This window comes from Oryctolagus cuniculus, chromosome 19 (assembly GCF_051225735.1).
Source record: "Oryctolagus cuniculus isolate XC-2025 breed Fujian yellow rabbit chromosome 19, ASM5122573v1, whole genome shotgun sequence".
In the NCBI taxonomy this organism is placed as follows: Eukaryota; Metazoa; Chordata; class Mammalia; order Lagomorpha; family Leporidae; genus Oryctolagus; species Oryctolagus cuniculus.
The window spans coordinates 43,323,777-43,342,898 of NC_142885.1; the positions used below are offsets into that span (position 1 = coordinate 43,323,777).

The window sequence follows — 19,122 nt, forward strand, 5'->3', positions numbered from 1 at the left end:
GGGTTGGGGTTTTTATACACGTTTAAACAAAGAAAATCAATCATTGCGTAGAGCAGACAGTGGTATAGAGTAAACAATTGATACAAGTTAAGTGATTTTACAATCAGTTGATTTATGAACACAGGGAGTATCAAAAAGCCTCCTATTGCCAAAAGGGAGGGCCACACAAGATTGCAGGAACTGCCTTGATGATACCTAGGAATGCAGCCGAATGGCGATAAGGGACACCTGGTGGAGTCAGGGGTCCAGGAGGCAGAGATATATGGTGACTTCTTCTCTCTCACTTAGGTGAAACTGAGGTTACCTCACATTGGGGTAATTTACTGACTAATGGCTATGCAGAGCAAGTGTAACAAGTCAGGAAAGTTCACCAGAGGAGGTTGGGGGGGGAGCAGCTTTTAACTTTTTAACCCTTCATTCCCCACTCCTCTTAGGCCAGGGTCTCTAATCTTAGAGACCATCTGTTTCCCCTTTCCCATGTGTTACATATTGTTGACGAATTACCATGAGTTTAACATTTTTAGCTAGGGAGACTTAGTGAACCACGACTCAAACCATCCCTGTTGCTGAAGTCTGTCCCACTGTCTTTCCTCTAAGCGTTTACGTAGTTGAGCCATGTTGTCCCTCGCCACCCCTGTCTTGTCTACATAGAAGCAGCATTCCTCCTTAAGGGCTGCGCATAACCCCCCCCTCCTCTATGAAAATGAGATTCAACCCCCGCCTGTTCTGCAATACTGAAATGCAGATACTGGGCTGTATCTGGGAGGTTGTGGAAGATTTGTCAGGCAGAAGGGGTGGGGATCTCCACCTGGCAGGTTATCAGGTAGAAGCGGGCAGGGCAGGATGCAAAGGCCGGGCTGCCCATGAAACATTGTCAGGATGACTGAGGTGCAGATGCATACGCTGGACACATTAGGCCTTTATGTCACACACACATAAGCTCATAACTGACCTTCTGTCTAATATTTTCCCCTCAAGAGGTAATACCCAAAATTCTTCTTTGGGATTATGGATGGAGTTCCGTTTTCTGTAACTTCTTCGAAGCTGGCATGTGGGCGTCGAGGGGGGGGTTTGGGTATTTCCTCTTGCTACCTGTCTTATGGTGTGCAACAGTGGCCTTGGAAAGACGGTGCCGCTCGGTCCAGAGGGCTGTTCAGGTAGTCCAGTGGAATGGGCTGGAAGCCTTGCCTGATGACCATTTGGAGTTTAACAGCTTTTAGTCTGTTAGAGACAAAACGAACAAGGGCATTAAAAACACACAGTGCAAAGAGAAGCATCAAGATTGCAGAAGTTATTGGGCCAATGAGAGGAAACAGCCAGGATTTCCGTGACCAGCTATCAGGCCAGAAATCCCAGCCCTGCTTTGCCTGGTCCTGGAGCTGTTTGGCTTTTTCCAGGAAAATTTGGATTTGTACCTGTCTAGTCTGATTGACCCAGAGACAACATTTTTCCTAGAACATGGCACAGACACCCCCCAGAACAGCACTTAGCATGTCTAATTTTTTTTATAACCTTTTGTGACTTCACACACCCTCTTTAACTTACTTGTGTGGGGAGCAGCTCGGACTGGACTGAGTTACTGGAATTAAGACTTATTCTATGCATCTGCTCTCCCACAATATGGCGCTGGGAGAGAAGTAAACAGCTTCCGCACAGCTGCCTCCAGTTCAACCAATAAACTGTAGGACCTGCTCCTGATTGGAGAGCAGCGTACTCGGCGTGTGGGCAGCCGAGTTGGGATTGGCGGAGGAGGACTATAAAGGAGGAGAGAGACGGCATGCACCGGGGAACATCTAAGGGGAACATCTAGCTGAAGGAACACCTGTGCAGCCCCCGAGAAGAGCCGGCCAGCGGTGTGCCGCTCCCCTGCGGAAGTGGGGAATGTGGCCAGGGGGAACTGCCCTTCCACGGAGGTGGAAGGGACAGTAGCCAACCCGGGAAGAACCAGCAGCAAACCCGGGGAGGGCCGAGCAGACGAAAGAGCAGCGCAGGGTCTTGTGTCGTTCCCCCATGAAGACGGGGAGCGACAACTTGAAACATTTTATCATTTTTATTTTAGTTTAGAGTAAACTAGCCACCAGGATTCTTACAAACCATGTCCTTTTCTTATTTAAAAAGCTCTTTTCTTTTTAACCCTTTTTACCAAGAACACTCTTTCCTTCTAAACCTTACTTACCAAGTACTTATTTTTATCCTTGTGATAGAGCCTGGTTGGCTCTTTCTGCCTTACCGGAAGACTGAGGTCTCCATGCAGAGTGAAGGTGCCTTACAAATCCCTTGTGTGATCTAGAGCTCTGGTTAAGGCAATCAGTTCTGCTAAATGAACAAAAGTTCCTGGGGGCAGAGCATGCTGTAACTGTTGCATACCCTGAGAAGCAGGTCCCGTCTGACAAAGCTGCTTCCATCTATGAACCAAACTTTATCTGTGTTAGTCAGGGGGCTATCTTTTAGGTCCCTTCTGCTGGTATAGATCAAGTCTATAGTCTCAGTACAGGAGTGGAGGGGACCACTTTCCCCTGGAACTGGCAGGGAGGGCTTTTTAAGTTTATTTTTAAGGCCTGGCTGGGTGTGTGAGGCCCAGACCTATCCATGGGGTGCTATTAAGAGAATTGTAAGAGATGCAAATCTCCCTTAAGGGAGGCACCCTGTTGACTTGCATTACATGGCTGGACTAGGAGGAGAGCTGAATAGGAGGCTGATAGAAATAGGCAACTTGCATTTTACTGACCCTAGGCCATCCCCAATAGCAGTGGCTGGAGCTGGAAGCTGGGCAGAGGCTGGGCAGAGCCAAAGGCTTTTTAGCTCAGGGCCACAGGGTCTGTGGTTCTGAACCAGGAGTCCTTCGACACCCAGGGCAGTTCCATGTCCAGTAGCCTTGCTCTTGGCAGAGTTGACAGAAGGCAGTCGCTGTTACAACAGCTGCTTGCCCAATGCCCTGGCTCCTTATGTCAGCAACAGGTGCCATTTGGGGTACATTGGCTTTGCTGGGTTTCCTTGACAGTGGATCACCGTGTAAAGCAGCCACTGATTGGCCTGTTGCCCATCCTTATATCGCTCCTGCTGCTAGCTTGCTCCTCATTTTCCTGGTCTCTAATAAAGTGGACCAAGGAGGCAGCCTCTATGATGTCAGTCAAGGGGGTGCTCAACCCCGTCCCTGATTTTTGGAGTTTTTTTTTTTTTTTTTTTAACATTTTAAAACTTTTTATGACTTGTTTATACCTTTGGAAACTTTACATCCGTAGTTACTTTTATATAGCCTTGAATTGTCATGTGTGGACAACCTATGAGAATACATGCTAACAAACTCAAACAGTCTCTCTTATCGAATTTGAGATGTTAAAAGTACACATAATACACTTTTCCAAGTTTTACTTAGTACTGATGCCTAGATGACTTAAGACACAGAGTTATTCATGAATACCATACCAGTATCTGAAGTAAAAGTCAAAATTACATTTCCATGCTTTTAAGTAATATAAGGACAACACCTCCTGAGCAGCAAACACGGTCACTAGTGCATGGTTACAACTTTGAAAAGATCTTTATCATTAAGAGAAACAAGTTTAAAGCACATCAAAGACATGTAAAACTGAGCAAGCAAGCCACTGAGCAAACCGAAGGGTATTTGCATTACCTCAATTTTCTGAACCAATCTGCATTGGCTTACTTTAGTTAACAACATAAAGGCTTGTATACACAGAATTTACTCTTATTTTTATAAGACCATTTTAGCTGGAAAGTAAAAACATGAATACAGCATAGGTCTGACACCATTTATAACATTTTAATACATTTCACATAGTCTGAATTGACTCAAGCAGCTGTTACTTTAACAAATTCAGAGTCTCATCCTTTGAGAGTTCCAGGGATCCGACTGGAAGCCCAAAGTTGGAAGACTCGATTTAGAATTTAAGCTGTCAGAGTCAAACCATTTAGCCAAAATTAGTACATTTTTGATCAGTTGGGTAATTACTCAAACATTAAAAACAGATAAACAACGTAGTCTCAGTACTACAAATAATAAAACATGAAACCTTCAAGACAGGTGAACACTCTCATCAGATAAGTCAGGGACAGCAGCACAGAAAAGAGCTGATAAAAACCCATTTACATTTTGGAATAACCTGTTAAGAATTTTTAAATTAAGACAACATTTTTAAAGTTTTTATTATATAGTTTAGAACAGTTGGTTCTGAATGGAATTTTCCCATAATGTGTCCCCCTTGGTTGTACAAAACAAGAGATAAAGACCTCCGGAACAGGCACTGATCTGGAGTGAGATTGCTTCGCCCGCCTGGTGAACACGGAGCTGCAGGTTATGGCCCATTTAGACTCTGTAGCTGCAGGGCCGTGGAGCCACAAACACATTTACACCACACACACGCTCTTTTCCATTGCAGACACCAGGCAGGTCCCTGGTAGAGGGGCAACAGAAGCCCCCCCTTCCGCACAAAGGCGGGCCTGAGTACTGAGTGCCCCAGGGTGACTTACCGGGTCCTGAAGTCCAGGAGATCCATCCATTTGCCCCATTTGGTCGGCCATGGGGAGTCAGTCTGGGGGGACGGGTATGGCTCGGGGAGTTAGGGTCCTGAGGAATAAGTCAGGAGGCGCGCCTTCCCATCCTCCGCCTGCCATTCCTGGGCCCCAGCTGAGTCCTGCAGGTTGAGGCTCACAGGGCCAGCTTTGTTTGAACACACAGGGGGTTTCAGCACTTGCTAATGGCACAGCAGGGGTTTCCCTGCTGCCTGTGAAGGGAGAGTGGAGGGATCTGCTGGCCCCTGGGGAGCTGCTTCTCGTACCCTCTCCTGTGGCCCCCTCTGCCGGCCCCACAGCCAGGGCCGGGCGGCTGGTAGGGAGGAGGGAAAATCAAATCTTCAGAGTCGCCCTGTAAAACAGAATAGAGCGGCACCGAGGCTGAAGTCTTAGTTTGTTTTATCTGCTTTGCTGGGACGGTCCTGGACGACTAAAATCTTTTTTTGAAGGTTGTTTCTGAGGGAGTAAAAGAGGCTTTAACCAGGAAAGGGAGTTTTTACCAGATCTTGCCAGACCAGGATGTCAAGGGTGCCCTCAGGCGCCCACCCTACTTCAAAGGTAGGCCAATCTGCAGAACAAAGGGTGGTTAGTCTCCCTTTCTAAGAGTTGTCTAAATCCGTCCCATTGTCTGAATTTCAGAAAGGCAAATACAAATAGCCAAAAACAAACACCAAAGAGACTCACAAAAAGGCACTGAACAAAACAAAAAAGACAAAAAATGGAACATCGGCCTCACGCCTGCGGAGCGACCGGCTGCGTTCCTACAGAGGTGGGGAGCCTGCCCCCCTACAGAGTCCCAGGTGGGGTCCGAGAACCACACTGACACACAGACACAGATATGAATGCAAGTCCCGGAACCACTTCAGAACCTACAAATGCAGACTCTGGGACCACTTCAGAGTCTCGCGACAATGCCACACACAAACAGACAGACACAGACTCTGGAACCGCCTCAGAGCCCTGTGACAATGCCGGCAATACAAAATGTGAGTCTGAAAACAGTTTATGCAATAGAAGTAAAACCTGAAAGAAAAGGATGAATACTGATGCTGGCACCAAATTCCCGACCGCGGGAATTCCAGATGGGAATTTCGCTGAGCGTCCTCAGTCTCCCGGTCCTCCCGAGGCGTCCCTCGAGGCTGTAGCGTTGTGGCTTCCGGGCACATCTGCCAGCCCAACGTCTACCATGCCAGCCCGAAACCGCTTCAGGCCTGAACCAGATACAGAAACAGAAATGCACGTGCACAGAGTCCCTATCCTTTAGGCGCCTTTACTTACCCCGAGAGATGTCCATTGGACACGTCCGTGGGCAGCAGAGCCATCTCGGTGGAACCTCCATATGTTACAGTCGAATTAGAGTTGAATTGCTCTTGCCACCCCAAAAACGCTCCAAGAGACCTTCTCTCATGTAATTAACAAAGGGTCAAGTTTATTGATGTTCCGACATGTCGGGGCCCCCGTCCCAGTACAGGCGAGCGGCCTCGAATAGTCTTGGGTTGGGGTTTTTATACACGTTTAAACAAAGAAAATCAATCATTGCGTAGAGCAGACAGTGGTATAGAGTAAACAATTGACACAAGTTAAGTGATTTTACAATCAGTTGATTTATGAACACAGGGAGTATCAAAAAGCCTCCTATTGCCAAAAGGGAGGGCCACACAAGATTGCAGGAACTGCCTTGATGCTACCTAGGAATGCAGCCGAATGGCCATAAGGGACACCTGGTGGAGTCAGGGGTCCAGGAGGCAGAGATATATGGAGACTTCTTCTATCTCACTTAGGTGAAACTGAGGTTATGCTCACATTGGGGTAATTTACTGATTAATGGCTATGCAGAGCAAGTCTAACAAGTCAGGAAAGTTCACCAGAGGAGGTTGGGGGGGGAGCAGCTTTTAACTTTTTAACCCTTCACTAGCTTCCAGGGCCGGCACTGTGGCCTACTAGTGCAGCGATATTAGGCGCACGAGGCAATCCAAAGATGGCGCCCAAAGGAAGTAAGGTGGGTGGAACCCGAGGTTGTTTACCACCAAAGCTGATTGGCCGTGCAGCATCAGGAGAGATGACGACGACTGATGACAAGTCTACAGACATATGGCTGGTTCCGTAAAAATCGCCCCATAAAATGACCTTTTAAGCAATTGGTTGGTCCTTATGCTCTGACCCAATAATCGTGCAGTTTTGTGCTTTAAAAGGTTTTACTACGCGTGCAATAAACGAGTTCCTGCTTGACTCGACTTCCCGCTGCGTCCGATTGTCTCCGGGATCGGGAGGCTGGGGAACGGGTGAGTGGCGCACTTGCCTTTCCTGGGACCCAGTCCATCCGCGTTTGGGTGGACTCAGACCCTGCACACTAGGTTAAGCCTCTGCCTGCAGTGCTGACATCCCATATAGGTACCAGTTCAAGTCCCGTCTGCTCCCCTTCCAATCCAGCTCCCTGCTAATGGCCTGGGAAAGCAGTGGAAGATGGCCCAAGTGTCTGGGCACCTGCACCCATGTGGGAGACCCAGAAGAAGCTCCTGGCTCCTGGCTTCAGCTCAGCCCAGCTTCAGCCATTCTGGTTACTTGGGGAGGGAACTATTGGATGGAAGAACTTTCTCTCTTCCTGGCTCCCAGCTTCAGCCTGGTCCAGCCCAGCTGTTGCAAGAAGGTGTCAGAGTCGACCACCCGAAAAACGTCACCAAGAGACACGTCTCTTATGCAAACAGCACGGGGAAGTTTTATTGATTATCCAGCATGCTGGGGCTGTCTGATCATCATGAACAGAGCAGCCCCGAATAACCAAAGGTTAGGGTTTATAAAGGCAAAAACCGCAAAACCGGGAGAGGGGGGGAGAATACACAGTTGCTAAGCGGTTGCTAATATCTTACAATCAGCAATTATGATTTTAAGACATAGACAAATCACATCTTCATTATTAGCCCAGGTAATCCAGGTGCAACCTTTCTACTTTTAAGCTTGAGCAATCATGCTAGGGGGTTTTTGTGCATTGCCAAGGGTGATGTAGTGCACTGCTATTGTCCGACTAGTTGAGATCATAGTTTCAGACCAGAGTCTCACGGTGGGGGGGTTGCTTTCCCAGAATGCACTCTCAAGTGCTCCAAAATGGAGTCCCTACTGTCAAGGTGCTACTTTACTCTGTCTTATTTTCACAGCTGCACCAGGAAGGTTTAAACCTGTAAGCTTAAGCTTAACTTTTTACATCCGCACATATACAATTTTAACTCTTCAAAGGTAGGGAGTAAACCAGCAGATTGGAGCTCTCACTCCCTTTCTTTCTGCCTCTCAAATAAAGAACACATTAAAAATTAAAAAAAAAAAAAAAGGCAAGACAAACATACATTGTCCGCGCTAAAGTGAATTTAGGACATTTTGGCTACCAATGAAACTATGACTCCAAGCCCCATTTACTGAGTATCTGTACGCCAGGACTCAACCGGCAGTCTTCATGGGGCCTGCTCTTAGGAAGTTAACTTAAGGAGGACGGACAAGCAAACAAGCCTCACAGACCAGCAATGAGAGCCGGCAGCCCGCGCAGCCCAAGCCCCTGCTGTTCTCAGCGTGTGTTCTCTGTGTGTGGAATTCTTGGGGAGGCTTCCAGAATAAGTCTCCCTGATGGGTGTGGGGAGAGGGGAGACGGGGGAGGGGGTGGACTCAGGCCTTTCTAGTCGGACAGCTTCATGGAGGGCATGGGAACCCCCAAGGTCACGGTTCTGGGCTATGTTGTCTAACCAGAGGCCCAGAGGAGGCCAGGCCCAGTGGACATGGTCCCCAAGGGACAGGAAGCTCAGTGAAAAATCTCCTGGTTTCTCCCTGAATGCCTCCACAATTGTCTCCGAGAATTGCCCAGTCATATTATTGTATGTCATTTCATCCCCTAAAATAACGCGACACAGCCGGCGCCGCGGCTCACTAGGCTAATCCTCCGCCTAGCGGCGCCGGCACACCGGGTTCTAGTCCCGGTCGGGGCACCGGATTCTGTCCCGGTTGCCCCTCTTCCAGGCCAGCTCTCTGCTGTGGCCAGGGAGTGCAGTGGAGGATGGCCCAGGTGTTTGGGCCCTGCACCCGCATGGGAGACCAGGAAAAGCACCTGGCTCCTGGCTCCTGCCATCGGATCAGCGCGGTGCGCCGGCCGCGGCGGCCATTGGAGGGTGAACCAACGGCAAAAGGAAGACCTTTCTCTCTGTCTCTCTCTCTCACTGTCCACTCTGCCTGTCAAAAAAAAAAAAAAAAAACAAAACCCGACACAGGTGTTGTCACGTATTTACTAACAGGAAACAGGCTGGCCTGGGGTGGGTGGCAGATTTGAATGTCCACCAGCTTCGCCCGCTATCGTGGTCTGGAAGTCTGTTTTTGGAGAGTGGCCATCAGCCAAGACAGCCACTCCCCGGGAGAGCCTCAAGCAGGACAAGGCTTCTGTTCGTGGGGCCAGGGGGCATCTGTCGGGTCAGACGGAGGAGGCAGCTGAAGGAAACGCATGAAATAACAGAAACAAGGGCTTTTTTATTATTATACTTGAAGATTCCAGAGGGGGAAGGTAACATGACTTGTATGGCCAGTGGGAAGGTTAGCAGGGAGGGACTGCAGAACGAGAGAGAGAGAGAGAGAGAGAGAGAGAGGACCAAAGCTGTCATTGGGCCAGGGCATTCTCCAAGCAGGTTTCCCGTGGGGCGATCTAATTGGAGGGTTTAGCTCCAGCAGGCATGGTTCCTGGAGGCCACGCTGTGAAGGACAGATGGGCACCGCGGCCCCTGTGCACAGCCCGTGTGGAGTGGGGTCAGTGGAGTCAGTCATGTGGGTTGCATCCAGCTGTCCCACCAGGTGAAGGGCTGGTAACCAGGCCCCTGCTCCTGGGGTGAGCAGCCTGGACGCCACGGCAGCACAAACCCTGGGAACTCACTACGCTCTGAGGGCAGAGTGCGAAATCCTTTTGCAAGCATTTGGGTGTGTGAACCAGTGAATGAGAGTGTTTCTCTCTCTCTCTCTCTCTCTCTGCACCTCACATTAGAAAAACAAAAACAGTGCCAGCACCGCGGCTCACTAGGCTAGTCCTCCACCTTGGGGCACCGGCACACTGGATTCTAGTTCTGGTCGGGGTGCCGGATTCTGTCCCGGGTGCCCCTCTTCCAGGCCAGCTCTCTGCTGTGCCCAGGGAGTGCAGTGGAGGATGGCCCAAGTGCTTGGGCCCTGCACCCCATGGGAGACCAGGAGAAGCACCTGGCTCCTGCCGTCGGATCAGCGCCATTGGAGGGTGAACCAACGGCAAAGGAAACATTTCTCTCTGTCTCTCTCTCACTGTCCACTCTGCCTGTCAAAAAAAAAAAAAAAAAAGAGCAGGAGGGAGTGCTAGGAGCTGGTATAAAAGTTCTGGAAGGTTCTAAGGGGTTACCTTGCACCTGAAGCTCCCAGGTGAGAGGTGTTAGGGATTCCTGGGTCTGCCTTTGAGGGGGTGGGGATTCAGATCTGATCTGGTCTGGGGAAGGGGATGCCTGGATTGAGTGGCAGGGAGTGTTAGTGAAGTGGGCACCTGGGTTGAAGCTATCTTGGTGCAGAGATGTGTCAGCTGTCAGTTGAAGGACTAGGAACCTGGGACACTCAGGTCACTGGGAAAGGCCAGGCGTGTGTCGGTGGACAAAGAATCGTGACAAAGATCCCATCTGCTGGTTCACTCCCCCACATGGCCGCAATGGCCAGAGCTGGGCCAATCTGAGCCAGGAGCCTGGAGCTTCTTCCAGGTCTCCCAAGGGGGTGTAGAGTCCCAAGTGCTTGGGCCATCTTCCACCGCCTTCCCAGGGCACTAGCAGAGAGCTGGATCGGAAGTGGAGCAGACGGGACTTGAACAGGTGCCCATATGGGATGGCGGCTCCAGGGGCGGAGGACTCACCTACTGCACTCCAGCGGCCAGCTTGTCGGTGTTGGCTCTGATGCTGGGTTCAGGAAATTCAGCCGTCTCCAGGCTGAGGCCTATCCTCCAGTCCTTCTTCAGAAAGTCCCGGTCCTGGCTGTGTCAGGACACAGCGCACACCAAGAGTGAGCGCTGACCTTCTGCTTGGAGGGGAAAAGGAGGGCGTGGCTACAGCCAGACCAAGGGCGGGCCAGAGACAGTTGGACCCTGGAACACCAAGTCTGGAGGATGCACTGCAGGCTGTGGACAGTGCTGTGCACCTTGAGCCTGGGTCTGGCTAGGTGGGAGCTGAAGGGTCAGGCCACCCGGAGGCCAGAGGGAAAGGGGGAAACCTCCCCCTCTGCTCTCTTCTTCCCCACTGCAGCCTCACGATGTGGACCTTCATGCTCCTGGGCCTTCTCTGTGCCTCGGCCTCTGCCAGTGCCAGTAAGTGAGCCGCTGGGACTCTGGTGGCAGGTGGTGGGAAGGGGCCCCTGCTCGGCTGGTGGCCAAGGCTTGCAGGGCTGACCATGAGTGGTGGGAACCGGGAGGTCTTTGCCTCCAAGCCCCCCTTTCTTTCCACTGCAGTCCAGGCCAGGTCCTCCTCCTACAGTCGCGAGTATGGAAAGGGAGGAGGGGAGCCATTCTCCCACTCCGGCCTCCAGCTGGAAGGGCCCATCACAGCCATCCGTGTCCGGGCTGACAGCTTCAATATCGTGGGGTAAGGCTCCTCCGCGTTCCTCAAGCTCTTACTAGCTCAGGAAGTGCTCTTTCGCTCTGGGCCACCTGTGCCTCAACCAACAGGTCCCTAGTGTGGCAGGATATGGGGATAGCTGTGAGAGGACTCGGCTTCCAGAACCGTACCCTTTGGACTCCTCCCTCCCCGAATATGCCTGGTGGTGGCAAATCATTAATAACCACTAACTCTCAGGGGCCTGGAAGTCGACCAGCCCAGCCCACCCGCCTTCTGCGGTTTAAAGTTTCTTTCCAATATCCCTGCTGGGTGCCCTGCAACTTTGCTCAACGCCAATCTTGAGCAGTCCCCACTCCATTGCTAGTCGGAAAATTCTATCACGTGCAGAGCCAAAGTGTGTCCGCTGATCCTGGATCTGCCTCCTGGGACAGCAGGGACAAGCCTCTTCCCTCTCCCACAAGGGAGCCACTCAGCTGTTAGAAAATCCCTTTGCTTCCACAAGTGCGGGAAAGGGTGGGGCATCGTAGGAAGCTGGACTCTCCAAATTCAAGGCCTGCCATGTGCTGTGTGTGGGCGACTCTGGGCAAGCTGCCTTCCTTCTCTGCACCTGCTGTCAGCCAGGCCAGGAGCTGAAGTTCTTTGTGTGGTCCTCCAGGGCTCACCCGGCCTACACTTTTGGGGCAACTAGCAGGGACTGCTCATGCTAGCGTCCAGTTTGGAGGACTCCACGTGCAGGTCAAAAGGTCCTGAACTCTGATGACCTAATCAGTGTCCCCGTTCCTGCCCTCCCACCCGCCCCAGTCTCCAGGTGCGCTATGGCCAGGTGTGGAGCGACTACGTGGGTGGCAACCTGGGAGACCTGGAGGAGATCTTTCTGCACCCAGGGGAGTCAGTGATCGAGGTGTCTGGGTCATACGGTAACTATCTGAAGACCCTGAAATTTTTCACCAACTACGGTCGCATCCTGTCCTTTGGGAAAGGAAGAGGTGTAATCTTCTATGCTGTCCCTTTGCACCGGGACGAAGTGCTCCGATTCATCAGTGGCCGAGTTGGCTTATTCATCATCGCCATTGGCCTGCACTGGGACACCATCCCAGAAACTACCCCAGCAACTGCTGAGCCCGCCTCCTCCGTGGCAGGGCCCCGTGGTGGGGTGTGACAACTCCCTGATCACCATTCCCATACAAATGGCTCAATAAAAGGACATGGCTAAAGCTGGTGTGCATGTGGGTGTGTGCAGGCGGGACCCACTCTTGGAGGCGGTGTGACTCTCAGCTCTGGCTACCTGCTGCTAAGAGTGGGAGCACGAGGGAGACAGGTGTTGAGAATCCTGGGCTCTTCCGTACGTCGCAAGGAGAGGAGACGCTGGTTTGAACCAACTCTTTTCGGGGTTAGCTCTTGAGAATGTCTGTCCAAACAGGAGTTCTGAAGGGAAGGCTCAGCGGGGGCACACCGCCGAGCCCCAGGTGTGCCTCTCTGGCGCCCTCCCCCCTGAGAAGGGGCTTCTCTGACCAAAGGCTGTCCCCTCTCCCTGGAGCTCAGCTGCAGGTGGGTGGTCTGACCTCTGTCCTCCCATCTGTCCCAGATGCGATCTCCCTGCTGAAGTTTCGCCCAAGTTTGTGCTTAAGGACTCCACCCCATTCCCCAGGCCAGTTCTTCCTCGTCTTTACCCCTAACCTGGTGCTCTTGCTTAGCCCTCTCGGAACTGGCGCTCAGGCAGATGAGAAGCCCGTGGCTAAGACACATCCATGTCCCGTATTAGAGCGAGTGGGTTTCATTCCTGACTCCACCTTCCTGCTGACGTGGTTCCTGGGAGGCAGCAGGGACGGTTCAGGATGGTTCAAGTGCCACCCACATGGGAGAGCCGGTTGAGTTCTCCTCCAGCTTCTGCCCCCACTCCCACCTCTCTAACAAACAGAAAATAAAAACAGGGCCGGCGCCATGGCTCAATAGGATAATGCTCCGCTTATGGCGCCGGCAGACCCAGTTCTAGTCCCGGTCGGGGTGCCGGATTCTGTCCCGGTTGCCCCTCTTCCAGGCCAGCTCTCTGTTGTGGCCAGGGAGTGCACTGGAGGATGTCACAAGTGCTTGGGCCCTGCGCCCCATGGGAGACTAGGAAAAGCACCTGGCTCCTGCCTTCGGATCAGTGTCATGCGCTGGCCGCAGCGGGCCGGCCTCGGCGGCCATTGGAGTGTGAACCAACGGCAAAGGAAGACCTTTCTCTCTGTCTCTCTCCCTCACTGTCCACTCTGCCTTGAAAAAAAAAAAAAGATCGGAGAGTCTTTCCTTAGGGACCCACCATTTCAACAGTGTGAACTTGGCCAACACCACAGCCAAAGTGGAAATTCTGGGGCAGGTACTTAGTATGGTGGTTAAGTTGCCACTAGGGGCTGAGTCCCATATCTGAGTGCCTGAGTTCAAGGCCTGGCTCTACTTTTGTTTTTTAAGACTTTTGCAAAAAATATATTTATTTGAGAGTTACAGAGAGGCAGAGGCAGAGAGAGAGAGAGGTGTTGACATCTGCTGGTTCACTCCCAGATGGCGACAACGGCCGGAGCTGGGCCGATCTAAAGCCAGGAGCCTCTTCTGGGTGTCCCACGTGGATACTGGGACCCAAGGACTTGGAGCATCTTCTACTGCTTTCCCAGGCCATAGCAGAGAGCTGGATCACAAGTGGGGTAGCCGGGTCTCGAACCGGTGCCCATACAGAATGCCAGCACTGCAGGCGGCAGCTTTACCCACTACTCCACAGCCTGGCTCCACATTTGATTCCAGCTTCCTGTTAATGCCAACCATGTGGGAGGCCTGCATTGAGTTCTGGGCTCCTGGCTTCAGTCTGGCCCAGCCTGCCTATCATGGGCATTTAGGGAGTGAACCAATGGATGGGACATCTCTGTCTGCCTTTCATAGAGCATGAAAATAAATTTTTTACAAAAGTAAAGCCAAAGTAGAGACATTTTCATCTTTGATTGCCCCAAGTACAAGGGGTTAGTTAGAATTCAGGGGAAGCATTAGGATGGCTGGATAGAGTCAGTGAGGACACGAAGCGGCTTTGGGAAGAATTTCGAGGACTCTAAAATACTGGCAGTTTTGGTTTCGGTGGTAGTGGTGGGCAGTAACATATTGCTTCCCATAGAGGCCAATGTCAAAATCATATTTCGCCCAGTTAGACAAAGAGAATTTACAGACATGTAATTTTGTAAAAAACAAAAACAAAAACAAAAACCCCAAACACTATAAAAATAAGCCCACCACTAGCACGTTTTTATAACAATTCCTTGGGTGCCAGATGTTGCTGTGGATCCATTTTGAGAGGAGGATCATGGTGGGGGCAAGAGGCGTGGAGTCACCACAACACCCCAGGTGTGGGTGAAAGCAGGCCAGAGGCGAGCAGCTGGAAGACTCATTTATTTCAGTTGGTACAGCAGCGTATAGAGCCAAGGCAGCCAATCTGGTCAAGGGGTGGTCTATGCCCTAACCAATCACAGCCTGTTGCCAGGCAGTTTCCAAAGCCATCCAATCACAGCGTGTTGCCAGGCAGGCTCCGTTGCCATGTCATTCCTGAAGCCATCCAATCACAGCCTGTTGCCAGGCAGTTTCCGTTGCCTGCGGCCATCTTGGCATGGCCTTCTCGTTCCACCACAAATTCCATCACAGATTATTATGCCATTGGAATTCTTTTTGAGCTATAAATATCATAGATCTTACCCTTTTCAAGTGTGCAAGTGATTTTTAGTATATTTATAAGGTTTGTACATCCAGCATCGCCAATTCCAGAATACTGAAGAAAACAACAACAGCAACAACAAAAAAACAAAAAACGTGAATTGTCTCCCCAGCCTCCCTTTAGCCCAGCAGAGTCATGTTCTCATGTGTGAACCTGAGGAAGAATTAAGTCAGGCTGATAACAAAGCCATTGCCTTACATACTCATTTGTGGTGAAAACATTTAGGATCTACTTTTAGCAATTCTGACGAAAGTCACCATTCCATGAGATCTATTGATCACTAAAGGCTGCTTCTTCCTTTCACCTGAAACTTTGTATGCTCTGATCAACATCTTGCCTCTCTCCATCCAGTGTTCTGCCAAGCTTCTCATGACTACCACTTTTTTTTTTGTAAAGATTATTTATTTGAAAGGCAGAATGACAGAGAGAGGGAGAGACAGGGAGAGATCTTCCATCCACTGATTTACATCCCAAACAGCTACAATTGCTGGGGCTGGTCCAGGCTGTAATCAGGAGCCTAGAATCTCATCTAGGCCTCCCACGTGGGTAGCAGGGACCCAAGCAGTTAGGCCACCCTCCACTGCTTCCCCAGGTGCATCAGCAGGAAGCTGGATCAGAACTGGAGCAGCTGGGAGTCAGATCAGCCTCTGATACAGGAAGCCGCTTAGCCCACTGTGTCATTACTCTGGCCCCTGCTGACGGCCACCCTGCTCTCAAATTCTGAGTTGGTATTTCTTAGATTCTACACGTAAGTGGGATATGGTATGTATTTGTCTCTCTGTGCCTGATTTCCCTTAGCATAGTGCCTTCAGGTTCACCCCTAGGATTACAAAGGACAGCTTACTCAAAGGTCATCAGCACATAAATAGTGAAGTTCAAGTGCTACAGTGAAGTTCATGTGCTGGGTGTGGAAGAAGCCATTCAGGAAAGCAACAGGTATAGAAAAGGAGAAAGGCAGGAGTAAGCGAATTGGGAAACACCAGTGGTGGTTGGTACAAAGAGGAGGCAGTTACAGAACTATAGAAGGGAGGTTAATGTTGTGGCACAGCAGGTTAAGGCACCACACTGCATCCCATACTGGAGTGCCCGTTGGAGACCTGGCTACTCCCCTGGTCCAGCTCCCTGCCTCTGATAATGGCTCAAGTGATTGTGTTCCTGCTACCCATCTTGGATGGAGCTCCTGGCTCCTGGCTTTATGCAGGCCCAGCCCCAGCTGTTGTAGGCTTCTGGGAAGTGAACCAATGGATGGAAGATCTCTCTCCTTCTCTGTCTGCATTTCAAATCAATAAATAGGGAAAAAAGAACTAGAGAATGGAGTGGTATGGGAGGCAATGAGAAGGCAAGAGAGAAATTCCAAGAAGTGGCTAAGGCCACGATAATGGAGAAAAGGAAAGATCTCCGTTTCTTCCATGGTGGCCGTGAGGAGGTCATTCATTTTCATGACAAGCACAGCTTCAGTGGCCTGCAGGAATCAGCTGAAGCAGGCTGCAATTTGCTAAGGAATGAATGGGAGGTGAGGATTCCCAGAGGCGAGGGCTATTTCAAGAAGTTTGTCTCTAGAGAGACAAAAATAAGCTGGTAGTCATAGCTCTGGGGACTGTGATGTTGTGGTGGATTCCTTCTGAGAGGAGGAGCATGGTAGGGGAAGAGGCATGGAGTCACCACACAGACCCCAGGTGTCAGGTGAAAGCAAGCCAGAGGTGAGCAGCCCACAGACTCGTTTACTTCAGTTGGTAGAGCAGCTTAAATAACCAAGGCAGTCAATCGGGTCAAGAGGCGGTCTATGCCATAACCAATCACAGCCTGTTGCCAGGCAGTTTCCAAAGCCATCCAATCACAGCCGGTTGCCAGGCAGGCTCCATTGCCATGTGGTTCCCGAAGCCATCCAATCAAAGCCTGCTGTCAGTCAGGCTCCATTGTCATGTTGTTTCCCGAAGCCATCCAATCATAGCCTGTTGCCAGGCAGTTTCCATTGTCAGCGGCCATCTTGGCATGACCTTCTCTTTCCACCACATTTCTTCCTTTTCATTTATTTTTGAGCAATGGGAGGCATGATTCTTGGCCATACCATTGCTGACCCCGTTTCCATGTGGTCTCTGCACGTGGCTGTGCTTCTCTTAGGTTGTCTCCCAGAGGATCTTACCCATTGTTGACTAACCAGTGCTTAAAACCAGAGGCCACAGGAGTGCTTGCTCAGATAGGGAAAGGAATGAGGAACAGTGGTAATCAGGAATGGCGTGTCTGCACACAGGCTGTGGGCCGTTTGAGTGGCTGACCAGAGCTAGTGGGGTATAAAGCAGTAGCAGATGTGGCTATGGGCACTTTCTCAGGGTAGGATGATAGGGCAGGTGCATCCGCTAACAAGGCAGACTCTCAGTCGTGTTCAGCTGGTTCTGGTTGGCTGAGAGTTGTAGGCTTGATGTTTCTGGCTGGTACCCAAATGGGCTGTCCCGCATGCTCTGGAAAGACACAAGCATATCCTCGGCCCTAGGTTAGCAGAAGCCTTTTTACAGGCGTTGGAATCCAGGGCCTGAATTCTGTGTTCACTTCGAGATTAACGGCAAACATGTGGGTGGGATGGGGTCTAGCAGCTGTCCTGAGAGCCTGGGTGCCTGGGGACTGCCACAAACGTGGGGATCCTCACTGGGTGCGGATGGGATGACCTCGCATGGGTTACTGCTTGGAGATTGTCTAAGTTCAGCCCATGGATATTTGGGGGTGGTTGTCTAGGGATTTCTGCATTGTTTGCTACATTGTCGTTTTCACTGTTGGAGCTCTCTCTCCCTAAGTTTCAGCTGTTGCCTGTGAGGCAGCAGCCTGAAGTGACAGGCTCTTATCACTCACAGACTCACTATATTTCTCCTGTGCTTAGTGGGGGACTTCCTTGATTCATTAGGTCAAGGCCGTATGCCCACACGGTGTCTCCGGAGCGTCACCTCTCTCGAGTGAGGGACAATGACATGCTTCCGAATTCTGGCATGATCAGTCCTTATGTGAATTCGCCGGGCGAACCGACAGTAAAAGGAGGAGCTGAGAATTGGCGTTAGGCTTCTGGGTGGTGTGTGCCTGCCTAACCTGGGGGGACTTAGACCGAGGGCAAGGACCTGGAAAGGGGCGTAGGAGGGGGTCCACAGGAACACCTGTCCTATTTTATACACAGAAGTGTTCAGCCTGATTCTAGAATCACAGACAAAAGCCAGTTAGGATCTTTTTGATTAAACTTGTTGTATTTTGTCTTTTGACAGGTGAAGGAGGCTCAGTCCCACCATGGGGTCTGGATTGCACCAAGACTCGAAAAGAGGGCAAAGGCTGCTTTGTCGTTTTCAGGCCACACAGGAGGGGAGGAGAGAGCTGGGACCCAGTGACATGGAAGCCATTGCCTCCCTTTTCTGCTGTCACTTTTGCAAAGTCCTGAGAGGAACTCCCTGGAACTCCTTGTCACACGTGACAAGATCAGGTTGCTCTGAGCTAGGTAGCTCCGCTGCCCTCTTGGTCAAAACACAACCTGTGTTGCTGGTCCTTTGAGAGAGGAGCTGTGTCATTGGCTCAAAGGAGGCAGGAGCATGTGACGGTTCCAAGCTGCTTCCCCCATGGTGTGGGGGTGCAGGGGGCATTTTATAGATGACGCAGCAGACAGCTGGTGTTGGGAGATGCAGGTTGGGCAAGTTCTCATTGGAGGAGCTTGGAAACAGGCTAGCATGGCACTGGCTCCTGCATACAGCTGCTTTGCCAAGCAAAACACTGAAAACACAAAGACCTTTGGACTTTCATAGCCTGTAGCACTGGGGCTGGGTGAAGTTTAAGGCAACGTCCTTGACATTTTCAGGGGCAGTAGGCCGGGCCCCTGGGTTAAATGGAAAACAGGGGGCAGGGGTTCAGGGCAACGGATTAAGCCACCACTTGGGATGCCTGCATCCCACATCAGAGTTCCCGGTTGGACTCCCAGCTGCTCCACTTCCACTCCAGCTCCCCTAATGCATCCTGGGAGACAACAGATGATGCACAAGTGCTTGGGCCCTGCTGCTCATGTGGGAGCCCAGATAGAGTCCCTGGCTAGTGGCTTCAGCCTGGCCTAGGACTGGCTGTGCGGGCACGTGGAGAGCGAAACCGTGGATGGAAGATCCCCATCTCTCTCTCTCTCCCTGTCACTCTACCTTTCAAGGAGAAGAAAATAAACACGTTTTAAAATTGCCAAAGAGAGAATAAACACGTTTTTAAATTGCCAAAGAGAGGACCGGCATTGTGGCACAGCGGGTTAAACTGCCTACCTGCTACACCACAATCCTA

General features: G+C 51.0%; 1 protein-coding gene and 1 long non-coding RNA gene across 2 annotated transcripts in view; one reads left to right on the top strand and one right to left on the bottom strand.

Annotated features, from left to right (window-relative positions):
* Nucleotides 1-1,090: 1,090 nt before the first annotated feature.
* The window catches only part of LOC127491461 (uncharacterized), a 63,596-nt gene continuing 45,564 nt past the window's right edge, over nucleotides 1,091-19,122 (bottom strand). Inside the window, exon 3 of the long non-coding RNA XR_016225883.1 lies at nucleotides 1,091-1,221. This is a non-coding gene — a long non-coding RNA (uncharacterized LOC127491461). The remainder of the gene's footprint in view (nucleotides 1,222-19,122) is intronic.
* Nucleotides 10,800-12,322, top strand: LOC149120516 (zymogen granule membrane protein 16-like). The gene is made up of 3 exons (XM_089321186.1): nucleotides 10,800-10,861; nucleotides 11,003-11,135; nucleotides 11,910-12,322. The coding sequence occupies exons 1-3, from the start codon at nucleotides 10,807-10,809 to the stop codon at nucleotides 12,265-12,267; spliced, it is 546 nt and encodes a 181-aa protein (XP_089177312.1). The 5' UTR covers nucleotides 10,800-10,806; the 3' UTR covers nucleotides 12,268-12,322.